Below are 13786 nucleotides of genomic sequence, written 5' to 3'. Positions count from 1 at the left end.
TGAAAAAAAGACACGGAACACTGGAAGCAAGTGCTGAAGCCAACAAGCACAGTGATGCAGCATTTGGGTAATTACTCACAGCCCCAGGTTCAAGGCAAACCACGCGAGCTCTCCAAGCTTGTTTCCTGAAGAGCAGACATGACAAAAGTGCCTACTTCATAGGACTGTTGTAAGGACTAAGTGAGATACAACACATTATGAGCGTATGCCCCAAAAGGTTAATTCTTGGTAAATGATCGCTATTCCTTTTTTATTGCAATAAAATATACATGGCATAAAATTTACTATTTTAACCATTTTGAAGGGTAGGACTGAGTGGCATTTAGTACCTTCACTATGTTATACAATCATCAGCATGTTTCCAGAATGTTTTTCTCACCCCAAAAGGAAACCTCATACCTATTAAGCAGTCACTCCCCATTAAGATATTTTTTAAGATTTTTATTAAAAAAATATTTATAAGATTTTTAGCATTATAAAAAAGTCCTTATGATATAACGTTGAGTGAAAAAATCAGGCTATGAAATTGTGTGATATGATATAGGTGGTAAAAGAAGCATATTAAAAGCCTGAAAAAGAATATATAAAAATAGTAGGAATTGTATTTCTCAAGCTCGTTTTACCTATTAAAAAATTATTGGTTTATCATTTTAAAAGAAAAGCAAAAAGTACACAAACAACAAAGCCCCGGACACTGTAAAGAAGGCTCAGATTGTTACATCCAGGTCGTGGGAACATCACACCTTTTACGTAACGTTTATACTTCCAGGGGTCAAAAAGAATCTTCACACTCTTAGGACTGACTCCTCGTGTTATCCAGCCTTTGGACCAGCAACCCCAATGCACTGCTGCTCTGTGGTTCTGGAAGTTTCCTCCTGGAACATGTTTTGGATGCAGTAACCATTTCTTTAATATTTTTACACACAGGTACCTCTGGTGCCGGCATTCTCAAGGAAGCCCAGCTGCCTGTGATTGAGAATAAAGTGTGTAATCGCTTCGAGTATCTGAACGGAAGAGTCAAATCGACTGAGCTCTGCGCTGGGCACTTGTCTGGAGGCACTGACAGTTGCCAGGTGAGAAGTGGGTCCTGTACTGGCCTTTCTCAGCCCCTTAGACGTTTCGATCCCAAAGTGGTAAATTCAAGAAGGATTTGTCACTCAAGTCCCAGTCTAACTATTGCTCAGAAGCCCTCTAGGTCTGTCCCTGAATACTTACTCATAATCTAAGGTGATTTCTTGGGCCTTTAGTTCCAGATTGGTAGTAAGGACGTAGTAAGTACCATAAGTACCACAGACCACACACGTCCCTGGAGTGTGCTGGTGAATGGGGACTAGGGTGGTGCCTTTCCAGTAGGGAAGGGGGCAGAGGGTATAGTACAGAGACAACCACACCTACCTTACAATCATGCTCAGGCTAGCCCTGTCTAAAAGAAACCCCAAGGCAGGAGGGATTTTATTCCCCCAGGGAAAACTAAAGGTGTGGTTTTGCTGAATATCCTTTAAGCTCTGCAGATAATAAATAAATAATAAAGCTCAAATAATATGTTAATAAGTTGTCTTCAGATTTCAAATACTGGGAAAATGTACCTCTGTATAATAGAAGAATTATATCCCTTAATAAAAGGATGGCAGCTTAATCCTCACATGGACTTTTCCCTCCCTCTGTGTAGGGTGACAGCGGAGGGCCTCTGGTTTGCTTCGAGAAGGACAAATACATCTTACAAGGAGTCACTTCTTGGGGTCTTGGCTGTGCACGCCCCAATAAGCCAGGTGTCTATGTTCGTGTTTCAAGGTATGTTACTTGGATTGAAGAAGTCATGAGAAATAATTAATTGGCTGGGAGACAAAGTGAAGCATCAGCTTACCTAGACACTGGAACATGGCTAGGGAAGTTAACGTGCTCCAAAGTGATTGGTAGTAATCAAACGAAGACGCTACCCTCTACTGCCAAACCTCGGCATTTTTTGTATTACTGTGGGTAAATTTTTCCTGTCCATGGACTGCTGGATTCTGTAATAATAAGTCAACATACCTATGACATTTGTTGAAAATAAACTCTGTACTTAACTTTGGTTTCAGTTAAGGTTGTTGTTTTTTATCGTCAATATTTTCACGTTCTCTGTTCATCCTGCCAAGTGTAAATTAACAGGCTAAAGTGGTTTAGCTCTTTTTCATAAGGGACTAAGACGGCCGTAAGATCACAGAGAAGAGAGCCGAGAAGTCCTGTAAGGCACCAGTACATTTACCGTGTCAGCTAAAGACGGCTTGACACACATCTTTCATGTCTTTATTTCTGGCACTGAGATGCATGTTTCAAAGCTGCAACATGTAGGGGGAATCATGAAAACCAGTTCTATTCTTGGAAATGAAATCTGTTGCTGACGACTTGACGTTGCCCAGCACAAGGGCCACGGAGCAGAGAGCTGCATATAATGGAGTGAGCTGGGCCATGGAAAGTGTAACACAAGACCAGCTAAGAGTCTGAATGTCATTCTGGGTCACATTTGAGTCTAGGAACGGTGCCAAGAGCCTGTAAGGGAGCAACGAATAAATACTGAAGGTGGACCACTTACTTCCCATGGTGAACTGGCTGCCCAGTTTTGAAACAGGATGTCATATATGCTATCACATAGGAAGAGTGTTTCACAGTGACATGTTTGGAAGGAAGGGAAAGAATGAATTTTTTTTTTTTTTTTTTACAATTGAAAATTTTTTATTGTTACCAAACAAAAATATTAACTCAAAATACATCCAAAAGTGATGGCAGCAGAGAGCAGCAGTCATTTTACAGCAAAGAAATGCGACGAGAAGCAAAAAGGCAGATGTATGTGACTAGAGGGTAACAGCAGCTTTAAACCCTCGAAGAGTCGCGCTTATTTCACTGACAGACAGAACGTTCACATTCAGTCCCCATGTGTGTGAGAGCAGAGGTTTATTGTACCATTAGCGCACAGATTTCTCCACCTGTTCTCCACATAGGAATTTTCTTCCTCGTTGGCAAGGTTTCCCTTTGGTACCCATTTTGCCTGTCTACACAAAGTATTTCATTAAAAAATTTGGCACAAGATATTTACCGAATCAGAAAATATAACAAATACAACATATTAAACAGAACACCATATTTGTGTTTAGGTTCCATATTTCTAAAGTCACAATGACAAAAAAAAAAAGGTCAAATCCCTTGTTAGTATCTATAAAGTCACATATAAAGCTGCTGCTAAATCTTTTTAGCACAGACAAACTTGATCTTTTCTTTTAAATTAATATGTAAGCTTTTTCCCAAGACAAGTCGAAAGTGCCAAGATTGAATGCGAACTGTCTGTGTTTTTCACTCTTGACCGTGGGCACCATCAGAACTGAGCTCATGAATATAAGATAAATATCCCTTTATTTTAAAATCTTTAGACCCATGAAATCATAATCCATGGGTTTTGTTCATTAAAGAACTGAATCTGTGGCTCCAGGTGTCCACTAAAGGAAGGACCCAAAATATCCCAAATAATCTCAGGACCAAAACCTGATTTTATAAATGATAGAGCCAAATCCTGCATCTGTAACACAGATTCGTTCTTATGTACGGAATGGGGCCTAAGCCATGCCTGGGACCCCAGATGCTACAAAGGACGTGGACAAGAAGGACGATCAACCTGTCCATCTACAGAGGCTTGCAGAACTCCAGGTGAGCAGAGAGAGCAATGTCTCAGCTCTGTGCAGCCCCAGGTCCTTGCATTCAGTCTCTTCACTCCCAGGATTCCCAAATCATCCTCCTCCATGGAAACTTGAGAACACTCAGTTCAGAGACTTAATCCCCTGATCATATTTGATGAATGCATTCCTGTATACCTTTCCCAAATCCTTGGTTTGCACATCCTGCATTCTTGATGGAGCTGTCCTGAGAATCAGGAAGGGGGCTTCTCTTGTCTCTCTTGGACCAAAGGGGTCAGAGATCACTGCTCCAACACGAGAAAAAACCTCAGCAAGTACTATGCACCTAACAGGCTCATTGCTAAACCAGCCACATATTATGTGTTCCCAGAAACTTCAATAGCACTATAAATCCTAATTCATCCAACATTATTATAAAAATACTCTGGATAGTTTGAATGTCTGTATATAGTATTAAAAATGGCACAGCATCATGTAGCTGACGTGGACACGTACATCTCTGCAAGGCACAGCTTCAAGGAGGATTGGTCCTGAATAGTTCCTTCCTTCTGTCTTTGGCAGGGGCCTCAAAGGTGAGAGCTGGAAACCTGGGTTTTCTTTTTCTTCCTACATTTATAGGAATGTGGACTAACAAAACAAAGGAGAAAAGATAAAGCCTTTGTGAAAGGTTATGCAATTAGGTAGAAGAAAGTCTTCTTGTTATTACTCAATAGCATAGTTGGTTTTGATCAAATACACTCACGCATAACTTCTCATGCAAACCTAACTCAAAGGCAACAAAAATAACTGTTTCCAGGCTCATTTCTGACTTGCTTTCATACTCCAGACAGGGGTTAGTTAGCATAATAGCATATAAGTTCTTGATGAATTTCTACTAAATAACACATAGTTTGGAAATGAGCTGTTGATGTCAATAAAAGATAGCAGGAATGATATAATAATTCAGTGCAGTTTGAAGGAAAAATGTTACAGGTTTCAGTAATTTGGTGCTAAGTAGCTTTTTCCAGAGTAAATAATCATAATAATTAATAATTAAATAAGCATAATTAATTGCAATTAATATGCTTAACTTTAGAACTGTAAGTCATACTTCCATTAAATTTTTTTCAAGGATAGGGACTAGGTATAATTAATTAATTTACCCAACTTTTTATTATGAAAAATTACAAACATAGAAAAGACGAGAAAGAATTTGTATAAGTTAAATTTTTGTTGGTATAATTCTTTATACCAACAAAATATATAATATATAATTATATATACATAATATATATAATTTAATATATAATTTATATATTAGTTGCATATTAATATTCACTGCATGCCATTTAGATGCCCCCCCCCCACCATCTCTCCCAGTTTAACTCTAATTTTAATACATCTAAGCTGGTAGGAGAGTCCTGATCTCAAATGACTCCCTCTTCCTCCGCTTTTTCCCGATGAGTCTGAAAGCCTGACTCCTGGCTGGTGTGGAGATCACAGACGAGAGTAAGGCTCTGTCTACTTCAACAGGCCACAGGCAATGGGGTGCCTCTTGTTAGAGTATTGGCATGGGGTGCATTCAGAAGTGGGGCGACCATTGCGATGGGAAAGGCGTCTGCACCTCTGACTGCTGGGGGCTGGAAGCCCGATGATGGATTCACAGGCTCATGTCACCAAGTTTCAGCACAGAGCTCCTTCGCACTAACCTAGTAATCCCAGCCCCAGATCCTTGAGGGCACATAGCCCCTGGGAAGCTCCCCTGACAGTCTGGCTTTCTTACTTTAAGATAATCCTATTTCCTTCCTCGCCGTTTCCCCATCTTCATTAAACCCTCTTGAGTATTCTTTTTATCTGGTTTCTAGGATTACTGCAATGGGAGTGACAGGACTGGACAGGGACAGGATTGGACACCCCCTCCATCCTGACCCAGTTCCCACACCCTGATAGAAACCCAGTAATTGCCTGTGAGGATGAGGTTAGCGTAGTGTGTCTCCTTTCTGGATGGAGCAAGACCCTGCCATAGTTAACATTCACAAGGACCTCACTCGGCTTTAATGACTTTAGTAATTTTCTTTTATTCACTTAATTTTGTTTTACAAAATGGCAGTGTCTTAAAGAGAAACTCCCGCCCCATCCCGAGCTTCAGGTGGCATTGTTCTAGGGTGACGTGTAGGTGGCGCTTTGGGTGAGGAATAAGCCACTGCCCAACACTTTCCTTCCAACAAGTTTAAGCATCTGTCCTGGTCACTTTGCAGGGCAGATGTCCACCCATCGTCTGGTTGGCCTGTGCCATTACTAGTCAACCAGCGGAACATGAGCTGGTGATTTTGCTTTGAGTGCACCAGTAGCCCTTCCTTAGGAAAGTTCTGGGGATAATGAATCAACCTTATCTTTCAAAATAGCATTTAACCCCACCCCCCCCCAAAACGCAGAACAATGAAATCACTGTGTAAGTTAGATATGCTTTGTAAAATTTTAAAGGTCTGTCTGGTAAAACGCTCGTAAGACTCTTAGCATGGTTGCCCGAATCTAGGGAGGGGGATGGGGATTAAAAGAGGGACCTGAAGAGAGAAATTTCCAATCCTACCAGAGGGTACTCACTATTTAAAAAATTCACTAATAGGATGCAGCATGAAACTGCATAAAACAATGGGTCACACTTGTACGCTGTACAGCACCAATCCTGGTCCTAGCATTCAAAAATTGTGAAAGCTTTCTGATTTCCTAGGTATAAAAAAGTGAGAATAAAACTTTCTATTGCACAAAGTTGTTTGAGTATTAAATGAACTAACAAACGTGAAACCACTGATCACACAGGTACTTAAAAATGTCAGCTTCTATCTTCGTCCCAATCGACAAGGGAAGAAAAAAACTGCCATGAGGTTACTAAAATTTCAGTCTTTTTATAAATATTTTAGATACATTTAAAAAATTTTAGGGGTCCACATTCTTAATTTCCAGTTCATTATTAAGAAGATTGAGTTTTATTTTTAAAATTAACTGTTAAATTATTTTTAAAACTTAATAACCCAAGACCGTGGGTTCTAAATTTTAAAAAGTCAGCTCGGCATTCTATAGCTATGAAAGGTGACGGCCCTCCCCTCCACACGCCTCTTCCCAGCCTGCGTCTGTCCCCAGAAGGGATATTATTATTTTACATCTTTTACTCTACATTCTCACATTTTTCTCTGTCTTTCTATTATGAGAAATCTTAAACAGAGAAAAAAACTAGAAATAACTTGCATAATGTGAATTTTTGTTGATATAACTCTTCATGTTTCTATATTTGGCTGGACGTTAACTTTACCTGTGCACGGTTTAGATGCCCTCCTGCAAAACTCAGTCTCTCGCTCTCCACTTTTCTCTCCCTCCTGTCTACCTATCTCTGTTTTTTCTTTCTTTCTCTCTTTCTTTTCTTTTCTTTCTCCTTTTCCCTCTCTCTCTCTCTCTCTTTTTCTCTCTTTCTATCATCTGTCATCTACCTTCCCATCTAGCTACACACAGAGGTTTCCACTGATTTTATTTTTTGCATTGTTCAGTGACACTTCACTTTGTACCATATCTTGAGAAGCTTCCCGTGTCACTGCATGCAGATGAGATGGACCTCAGTTCTTTCCATCTCTGTCTAGTAATCCACGTCATGACTATATCGTCGTCGTCTCAATCTGTTTGCTACTGATGCACATGTCAGTTATTTCCACTTTGCTGCACCATCGTGCTTCCCTCTTTAAAACCACATTCAAAAGACAATACATATTCTTTTATGGCACTGGGGGTTTTTTCCTCTTACATTAACCTTCCTAATCTACTTTGAATTTTTTGCTTAGGATGCGAGATGGGCATTTAATGTTCCTTTTCCTACGGCTATTTAACGTTCTCAACACTGTCCTTCCCCCAACGGTTTGAAGTGCCACTTTTATCTATGATGGATTGAATTTTGTACAATACCTGCCAAGTTTTTCCACATCATCCACCGTCTCTGGCAAGGCAATGCCCTTGGTTTCGGGTAGAAGCATCACGAGGCCACCACAGATGGAAGCCAGGAGACCTAGGACACAGGGCAAGGCGTGAGCAGAGCTGCACCCTGACCTCCCGCAGCCCCGCAGCTCTCCCACAGGGCCAGATTTGCTTGGATCCTGCACAGCGCCATCACGGCTGTCCTCTTGCCCCACGTTTTTTCATGCCATCATTTAACAGTTATTTATTGAGTGCCCACTAGGTGTCAAACACTCAAGAGCTCACCTCTTACTTCACAGGGAAAACAGAAGCCAGCAGGCAGAATCCCTCCACTTCCATTTCCTGGCACATCCTCTCCCTCCTGTCCCCTCAGCCACGCTGGGCCTGTCCTTTGGGGCTTTTCACTAGAGTGATTAATCCCCTCCCTCCACACCTCCAAGCTGCTGGGAGAAGCATTCAGACATACTCAAATCTCTCACCCCCTGTTACCATCTCTCTTTTCTGTTCTCTAGAGCCAAAATTCTTTAAAAAATTTTTTTTCTTTTACTAAAGAGATGGAAAAACAGCCGAAATTCTTGAAACACCATCCTCTCCTGGTAAATGTTTAATAACCTGCTCTAAAATATAAAACTCTGATTTGCAGTGTGTGCCCACGTCCATGGTGTAAATGCTCCCACTGTGGACATTCCAAGCTACCAACATGACACCCCTAGAGGCACACTGGGAAGACATGTACAGCAGCACTTCATTATATGGTATTTCCACCATAAAGACACACACGGCCTAAAGAACACAGATAATAGTGAAAATGTAGTAATGATTTAGGAACTGGTGGACCTTGAGTATTTATTACCTCTGTTTTTAATATATTTTATATACTCTAATTTTAAACGATGACTGTGTTTAGAAACTGGCTCACAGAATTTTTGAGACTGTACCAGTCAGCCCTGGTGTGCCTGTATGAGCCAGCTCCAGCATGCCACCCAAGTCAGGTCCCCGCGCCCTGCTCTCACCCAGGTCTGCCTGTGTCCTCTGGCCCTGCTCCACAGATCACCAGCGGCTGCCCACCACTAGATCTGAGGGTGCCACGTCTGTCCTACCTACGGGTCTGGTCTTGCACACTCCTGTGCTTGGCTTCCTTGCTCTGCTGGCTGGTGTCCCTTCTCCATAGCAGCCTCCCTCCCTCTGCCTGTGCCTTTTACTCTCCTCTAACACCCTCCACCCCCACCAGGCTCTGTCCTAGGCCTCTTCTGCTTTCCTCTCACTCTGTCCTATTTTCTCAGGGGCAGAGAGGTGTCCAAAGTCCCTCCCACAGTGGTTCCAAATCTCCATCCCAGACCACACTTCTCCCGTGAGCTCAGCAACATCAAGCCCCCAGGCTTCTCAAGGTTCTGACTTGGATTCCTATAGGCCCCTGACAATGCACCCAGCCAGCACAGATCCCCGGTCATCCTCCCACAGGCCCACTCTTTTGGCATCCACTAAACCAGCGCCTGTGCCATGGTCACCTGCGAGTCCCAGCCAGGTGCCTGGGCTTCTCATCTCACTGCTCTCATTGCCCCCTGCCCCAATCAACTCATCTTGTCAACCTGATTCCTAATATATTTCTCTAATCTGTCCACCCCTCTCCAGTCCCACTGCCATCACCTTCTTAGAATAAGCCATTATGACCTCTTATTCTTGATTACATCCTTTTAATTGTGTCACTGCTAGCATCACCCCCTCCAATTCATTTGCATATCTGCCATCGGAGTCATACTGCTAACACACGAATCTAGCTCTGCAGCCCCAGTGTGAGGCTCCTCAGTAGCGCCTCTGCTGTGTGGCTACAGAGCACAGCCTTATTGTGCCCGAGATCACCCTCCATGGTCGGCCCGCCTGCCCCCGCACCATGTGCCTGCAGGCCCCACTCACACACTACAGACCGTCCTCCAACCTCCTGGTGCTTGGGGACACCATCTTCCTCTAGCCGTGCCACTGCCTGGAGTAGAGCCCATGCCTCTCTGTGGACAATGTCCGCTCCCTTCGAATCTCCACCTGGACATTCCCCCCTCCCGTCCTTCCTTCCGGCCACTCCATGGAGCTAGGTGACCCCATGATGTGCTCTCAGAGCAGCCTCTGCTTTCAGGATTTCAGCATTCATCAAGCTCTGTCATCACCAAGGTCCTAGAAATGTGGCTCTCTGCCAGCCAGGCCCCATGAAGGAAGGGACAGCGCTGTCTGCAGACTTGAAGGCCAGGCCCTTATGTCTCTTAGATGACTCTATCCTTGGTGGACTCTGATGCTGTCTTTGCTTTTTCATGCCCCCCCCAGAATGAACACTGAGCTTGATGATCAAATCCCAGCAAATAAATAATTTGAAATGATCTTTTACTGAGTTCACTGGCGTCAGGTGGTCAGAAGCTGACTTTCTGTCCCTAGCACTGTCAAAGGAGTTTTGCATCAATCAGAACGTATGTCCTCACAGACTCACTATTTTCATTCAAATTTCCACTGTTGAACGATAAATGGGAACATTCACTACCAGGAGGAAGGAAGCGGAGGTGGAGGCTGGTTGGGTGGAAAAGGGCCCACCCCACACCCTTTACTGCTGAGGAGGGCCGGGCAGGTGTGAACCCAGGCAGGGCAGGCACAGAACCTTCGAGACTCTGAGTCCATCCCTTCCCAAGCTCTATGGAGACTGGAGGTAGGAAGGCAGATGTGAACTTGAGGGACATTGAAGAGGTTATGATATAAGTACAAGTGGTTTTGTGTTCCCTGTTCTCTCAGCACTTTTAGCATCAAAGCTAATTAAGTTTGATATTGATACATATAGACCATTAAAAAACACAGCTAGGTTTTAGGCTTATTTTTAAACATACTGAAGATAATTTGGCCCCCTGATAATTATTGGCTCTGTTCTCCAATACCATAAAAGAATGTCATAGTATTTGGTTTTGACTCAGAACCTAAACACTGTTTACCACAACTCTTTATATAAAGTGAATTAAAACCATTTAGGATTTCAAATTTTATTGTTCTCAGATTGGTGCCTCAAAACCAAATGGTTGTCATAAAAAGATGAAATGGATATTATTAATATCAAACCTAATAATAATTATAGGGTTCTATTAATGCAAAAAATGTAGATGAAAGCACTTTAGAACAGTGTGTAAAACGAGTTCTTACCAAAGATGATTAGAGGTAGTTCTAGCCACACAGCTGCTAGCCGAAAGAGCAGAAACGGGGCTATGATTCCCCCAAAATCACACAAACCTGAACAGAGTGAAACTCCGAAGTTTCTGTAGAATAAAAAATAGTTTTAAATGAAAACTATTTTAATAATCAAATTCAAAATAATGAAAATATTCAGACATATTAAATAACAAAGAAATTGTGACGATACTTTCCATTTCCATAGTTTTTAACTTTGGAAACTGCTACTCTCTTGTACTCCATGCAAACCATTTCCATTCTGCACCATGCCACAGTGAGGAGAGTGAGCCAGTCTCCAGTGCTGGGGAAAGGCATTCGCCCACCAGCAGCTCACCACCCTGTCTGCTCTGGGACACTCACGTGCCCCTTTGGTACCCTTGCCTAACGGTAAAGTGTGCCCATGGAATATTTCTCCCACATAAGAGGCCAATTTGCACTAATCCATGCACACTGTTCCATTTTGCCCTTCAATAACTGGCTGCTCACAGATGCAAGATGTGTACCATGGCCAGGAGAGAGGCCATGGTCTTGAAGGAGGGTCATGCTGATAAATGCAGATTTAACTCACAATCTGAGTGAGCTAAGGGGTTTGCTGGTTCCAAGTCTAGTGCCTTTCCACAGAACCAGGGCTGTGTATGAAAATATTGTTATGAGAAATACTTCTCTTGCAAAACGCAGCAGGTAGCAATGCAGAAAGCAGCATACCTCAAAGCATATCTTTTATTTTTGGCTGAATTCAGCCCAAGCTAATATATCATCCAGCTAAGGAAACTATTTCATAGTTTTAAAGTCAACCTAAAACATTTGGCTGTGGAGTTACTTAAGAGAAACTATGACATGTATGTTGGAATTACCGTAATGTTGTTGGGTACAATTCTGAATTTACCAAATAAACAATTTCAAAGGCCATGGTTATCCCTAGTCTTCCCAGAGTTGCAACTGTGGTCCTCAACCAGGGTATTCCTGTGAACACAGAAAGTTTGGAAGGGAAAAGTCAGGGGTCTGATTACATCAACATTTTACAAAACAACAAAAGGCATTTGTTTAGTGTCTCCCAGCCCTAAGTCTCTGCTAATTTTAAACACAATTGATAAAACCTTTTAATATTGTAGCCAAATTTCAACAAAAACCACAATAACCAGGATGATAGCTAGCACTTCAGTGTGCTACATGCCTTTCCAAGCAGGGTTCGATGACAGACACACAATTCAAGAGCCATCTATGAGCAGCTGCTACGTTGAAACAATGTTCCAGGCAATGCTTTCCTGGAGAGCCTGAATCCTCTGGCCTTTGTCTTCAGTTGTGCCCTTGAAAACTGTCACCACAGCTACATCTGTTCTCTCTGTTCATACCCCTTAGTGATAACACATAAAATAGCTGTTCCCCAGCAGACCAGGAAAACTCCCCACATGAGCTCAGCTTGCTTTCTGGAGACTAGCAAGGCTTTGAGGACTCGGACTGCTAGAAAGGGACCTCTGTTCCATGTGTTATTACTCAGGCTTATGTCATTCACTGTCTTTCTCATCCCAATCATTCTACTTCCCCCAAGAAATCAACCAGAAGGAGCCAGATTCTTAAGAACTAGTTGGTTCATGCATTGTAAATTGGACCGTTTTAGGTCTGCTCTGGTTATATGAAGAAACTCTCCTTTCCTCCATAGTAACTACTGGGAAATGCCAAATGTTCTCCATGAAATATTTTCTTCCTTTTGCATTTTAAGGGCTGAAAGAGTTAACTGTTTTTACTCTAAGAAGTCAGTGCTCTAAATTTCTTAAAAGTTGTGCAATTTAAGTCATCCTTTCCTAGAGGACTTGCTATGAGGACATAGGACGACATTAGCAAGATGATACCTGCTCTCCAAAGCAAGCCAGCATTTGTCTGGTGTTCATCATTGAACTTGGAGCCTTTACACCTTTTATACTCATACCTGTGCTCAGTCAGCACTAAATCATCCTCTTGTCTTCTAGGAGGATTATTGCACCTTTCTGAATATATAATTTTTTAGTAGAAAAGTAGGCATGAATAAAATGAAAAATGAAAAATAAAAAAAGAGAATGAAGCTCAGTAGACACGATTCTCTCTAGAGAATATTCAACAAATCGAAAAAGCTAAAACTCACTAAATAAAACAACTGCCCAGGAGGGCAAGTAGAGAAAAAAGATGGTTCAATAATCCATACTAGTACTGGGAGACCCCAGTTTCCTGCAGTTTGGTTGCAAACTGGCAGAGGACATCCTGGTGTGCTTGACGTTTTTCCCAGGTGAGGACACCTGCAGCTGTCACACTAACAGTTGCATCAGGAAGTGAGGAATGTCAGAGCTGCGCTGACACTCCAGGCAACCATCTGCTCTGGCACCGGCGGTCGTAAACATGTGTTTTATTTAGGCTCTGCTTTTTCATGAAGGCCAGGGAGGGGGACTAGCAAATGCATTCCACCCCGTCCTTCAACCAGCAGGTGGTGCTGGGAATGGAAAGTGGGAGCCGGTGCCCAGACTCCCCGGGCCCCGGGCGGATGGGGCAACCTCCTGCTGCTCTAGGGGCTGCGGTGAAGGCCACCGGCTACCGCGGAGACAACTTCATTATCCAGGCTAGCACTCCAGTTATAGGTGTCTATTTACTAAATCAAGATTGCCCTAGAAGTGAGTCTCACTGCTAAGTTCAACGGTGAAAAGAACCAAACAACAACCAAGAAACTAAATTAAAACACACACACACACACACACACACACACACACACACACACACACACACATGAATGCACACACCAGGAAAAGTGCATGTGCTTAACTCAGATAAATTAACTAGTCAGTTCAGTAAAATGTTCCCAAAATGCACCAAGTTGTCATCCTTGTGGAGATGTGGTCTGTGTGTTCTACCCGCAGACCTTAATCTGAAAGACTCAACTCTTCCAAGCGGTGACATTCAGTGTCTAATTACACTGGGACAGAGATTTTGTTAAAACGTGTAACAAAAGAGAAGCCCTAAGG

General features: G+C 42.6%; 2 protein-coding genes across 2 annotated transcripts in view; one reads left to right on the top strand and one right to left on the bottom strand.

Annotated features, from left to right (window-relative positions):
- Positions 1-1831, top strand: part of PLG (plasminogen) — a 45976-nt gene extending 44145 nt beyond the window's left edge. Inside the window, exons 18-19 of the mRNA XM_063097873.1 lie at positions 928-1073; positions 1670-1831. Coding sequence (XP_062953943.1) covers positions 928-1073; positions 1670-1831 — 308 coding nt within the window. The remainder of the gene's footprint in view (positions 1-927; positions 1074-1669) is intronic.
- Positions 1832-3651: 1820 nt separating this feature from the next.
- Positions 3652-13786, bottom strand: part of SLC22A3 (solute carrier family 22 member 3) — an 88087-nt gene continuing 77952 nt past the window's right edge. Inside the window, exons 8-11 of the mRNA XM_063098027.1 lie at positions 11654-11762; positions 10773-10885; positions 7596-7695; positions 3652-4292 (exon numbers count right to left, since the gene is read on the bottom strand). Of these exons, the coding sequence (XP_062954097.1) occupies positions 4232-4292; positions 7596-7695; positions 10773-10885; positions 11654-11762 (383 nt within the window). The 3' untranslated portion in view covers positions 3652-4231. The remainder of the gene's footprint in view (positions 4293-7595; positions 7696-10772; positions 10886-11653; positions 11763-13786) is intronic.

Source organism: Cynocephalus volans, chromosome 5 (genome assembly GCF_027409185.1).
Source record: "Cynocephalus volans isolate mCynVol1 chromosome 5, mCynVol1.pri, whole genome shotgun sequence".
In the NCBI taxonomy this organism is placed as follows: Eukaryota; Metazoa; Chordata; class Mammalia; order Dermoptera; family Cynocephalidae; genus Cynocephalus; species Cynocephalus volans.
This window is presented reverse-complemented; position numbering and strand designations above follow the sequence as displayed.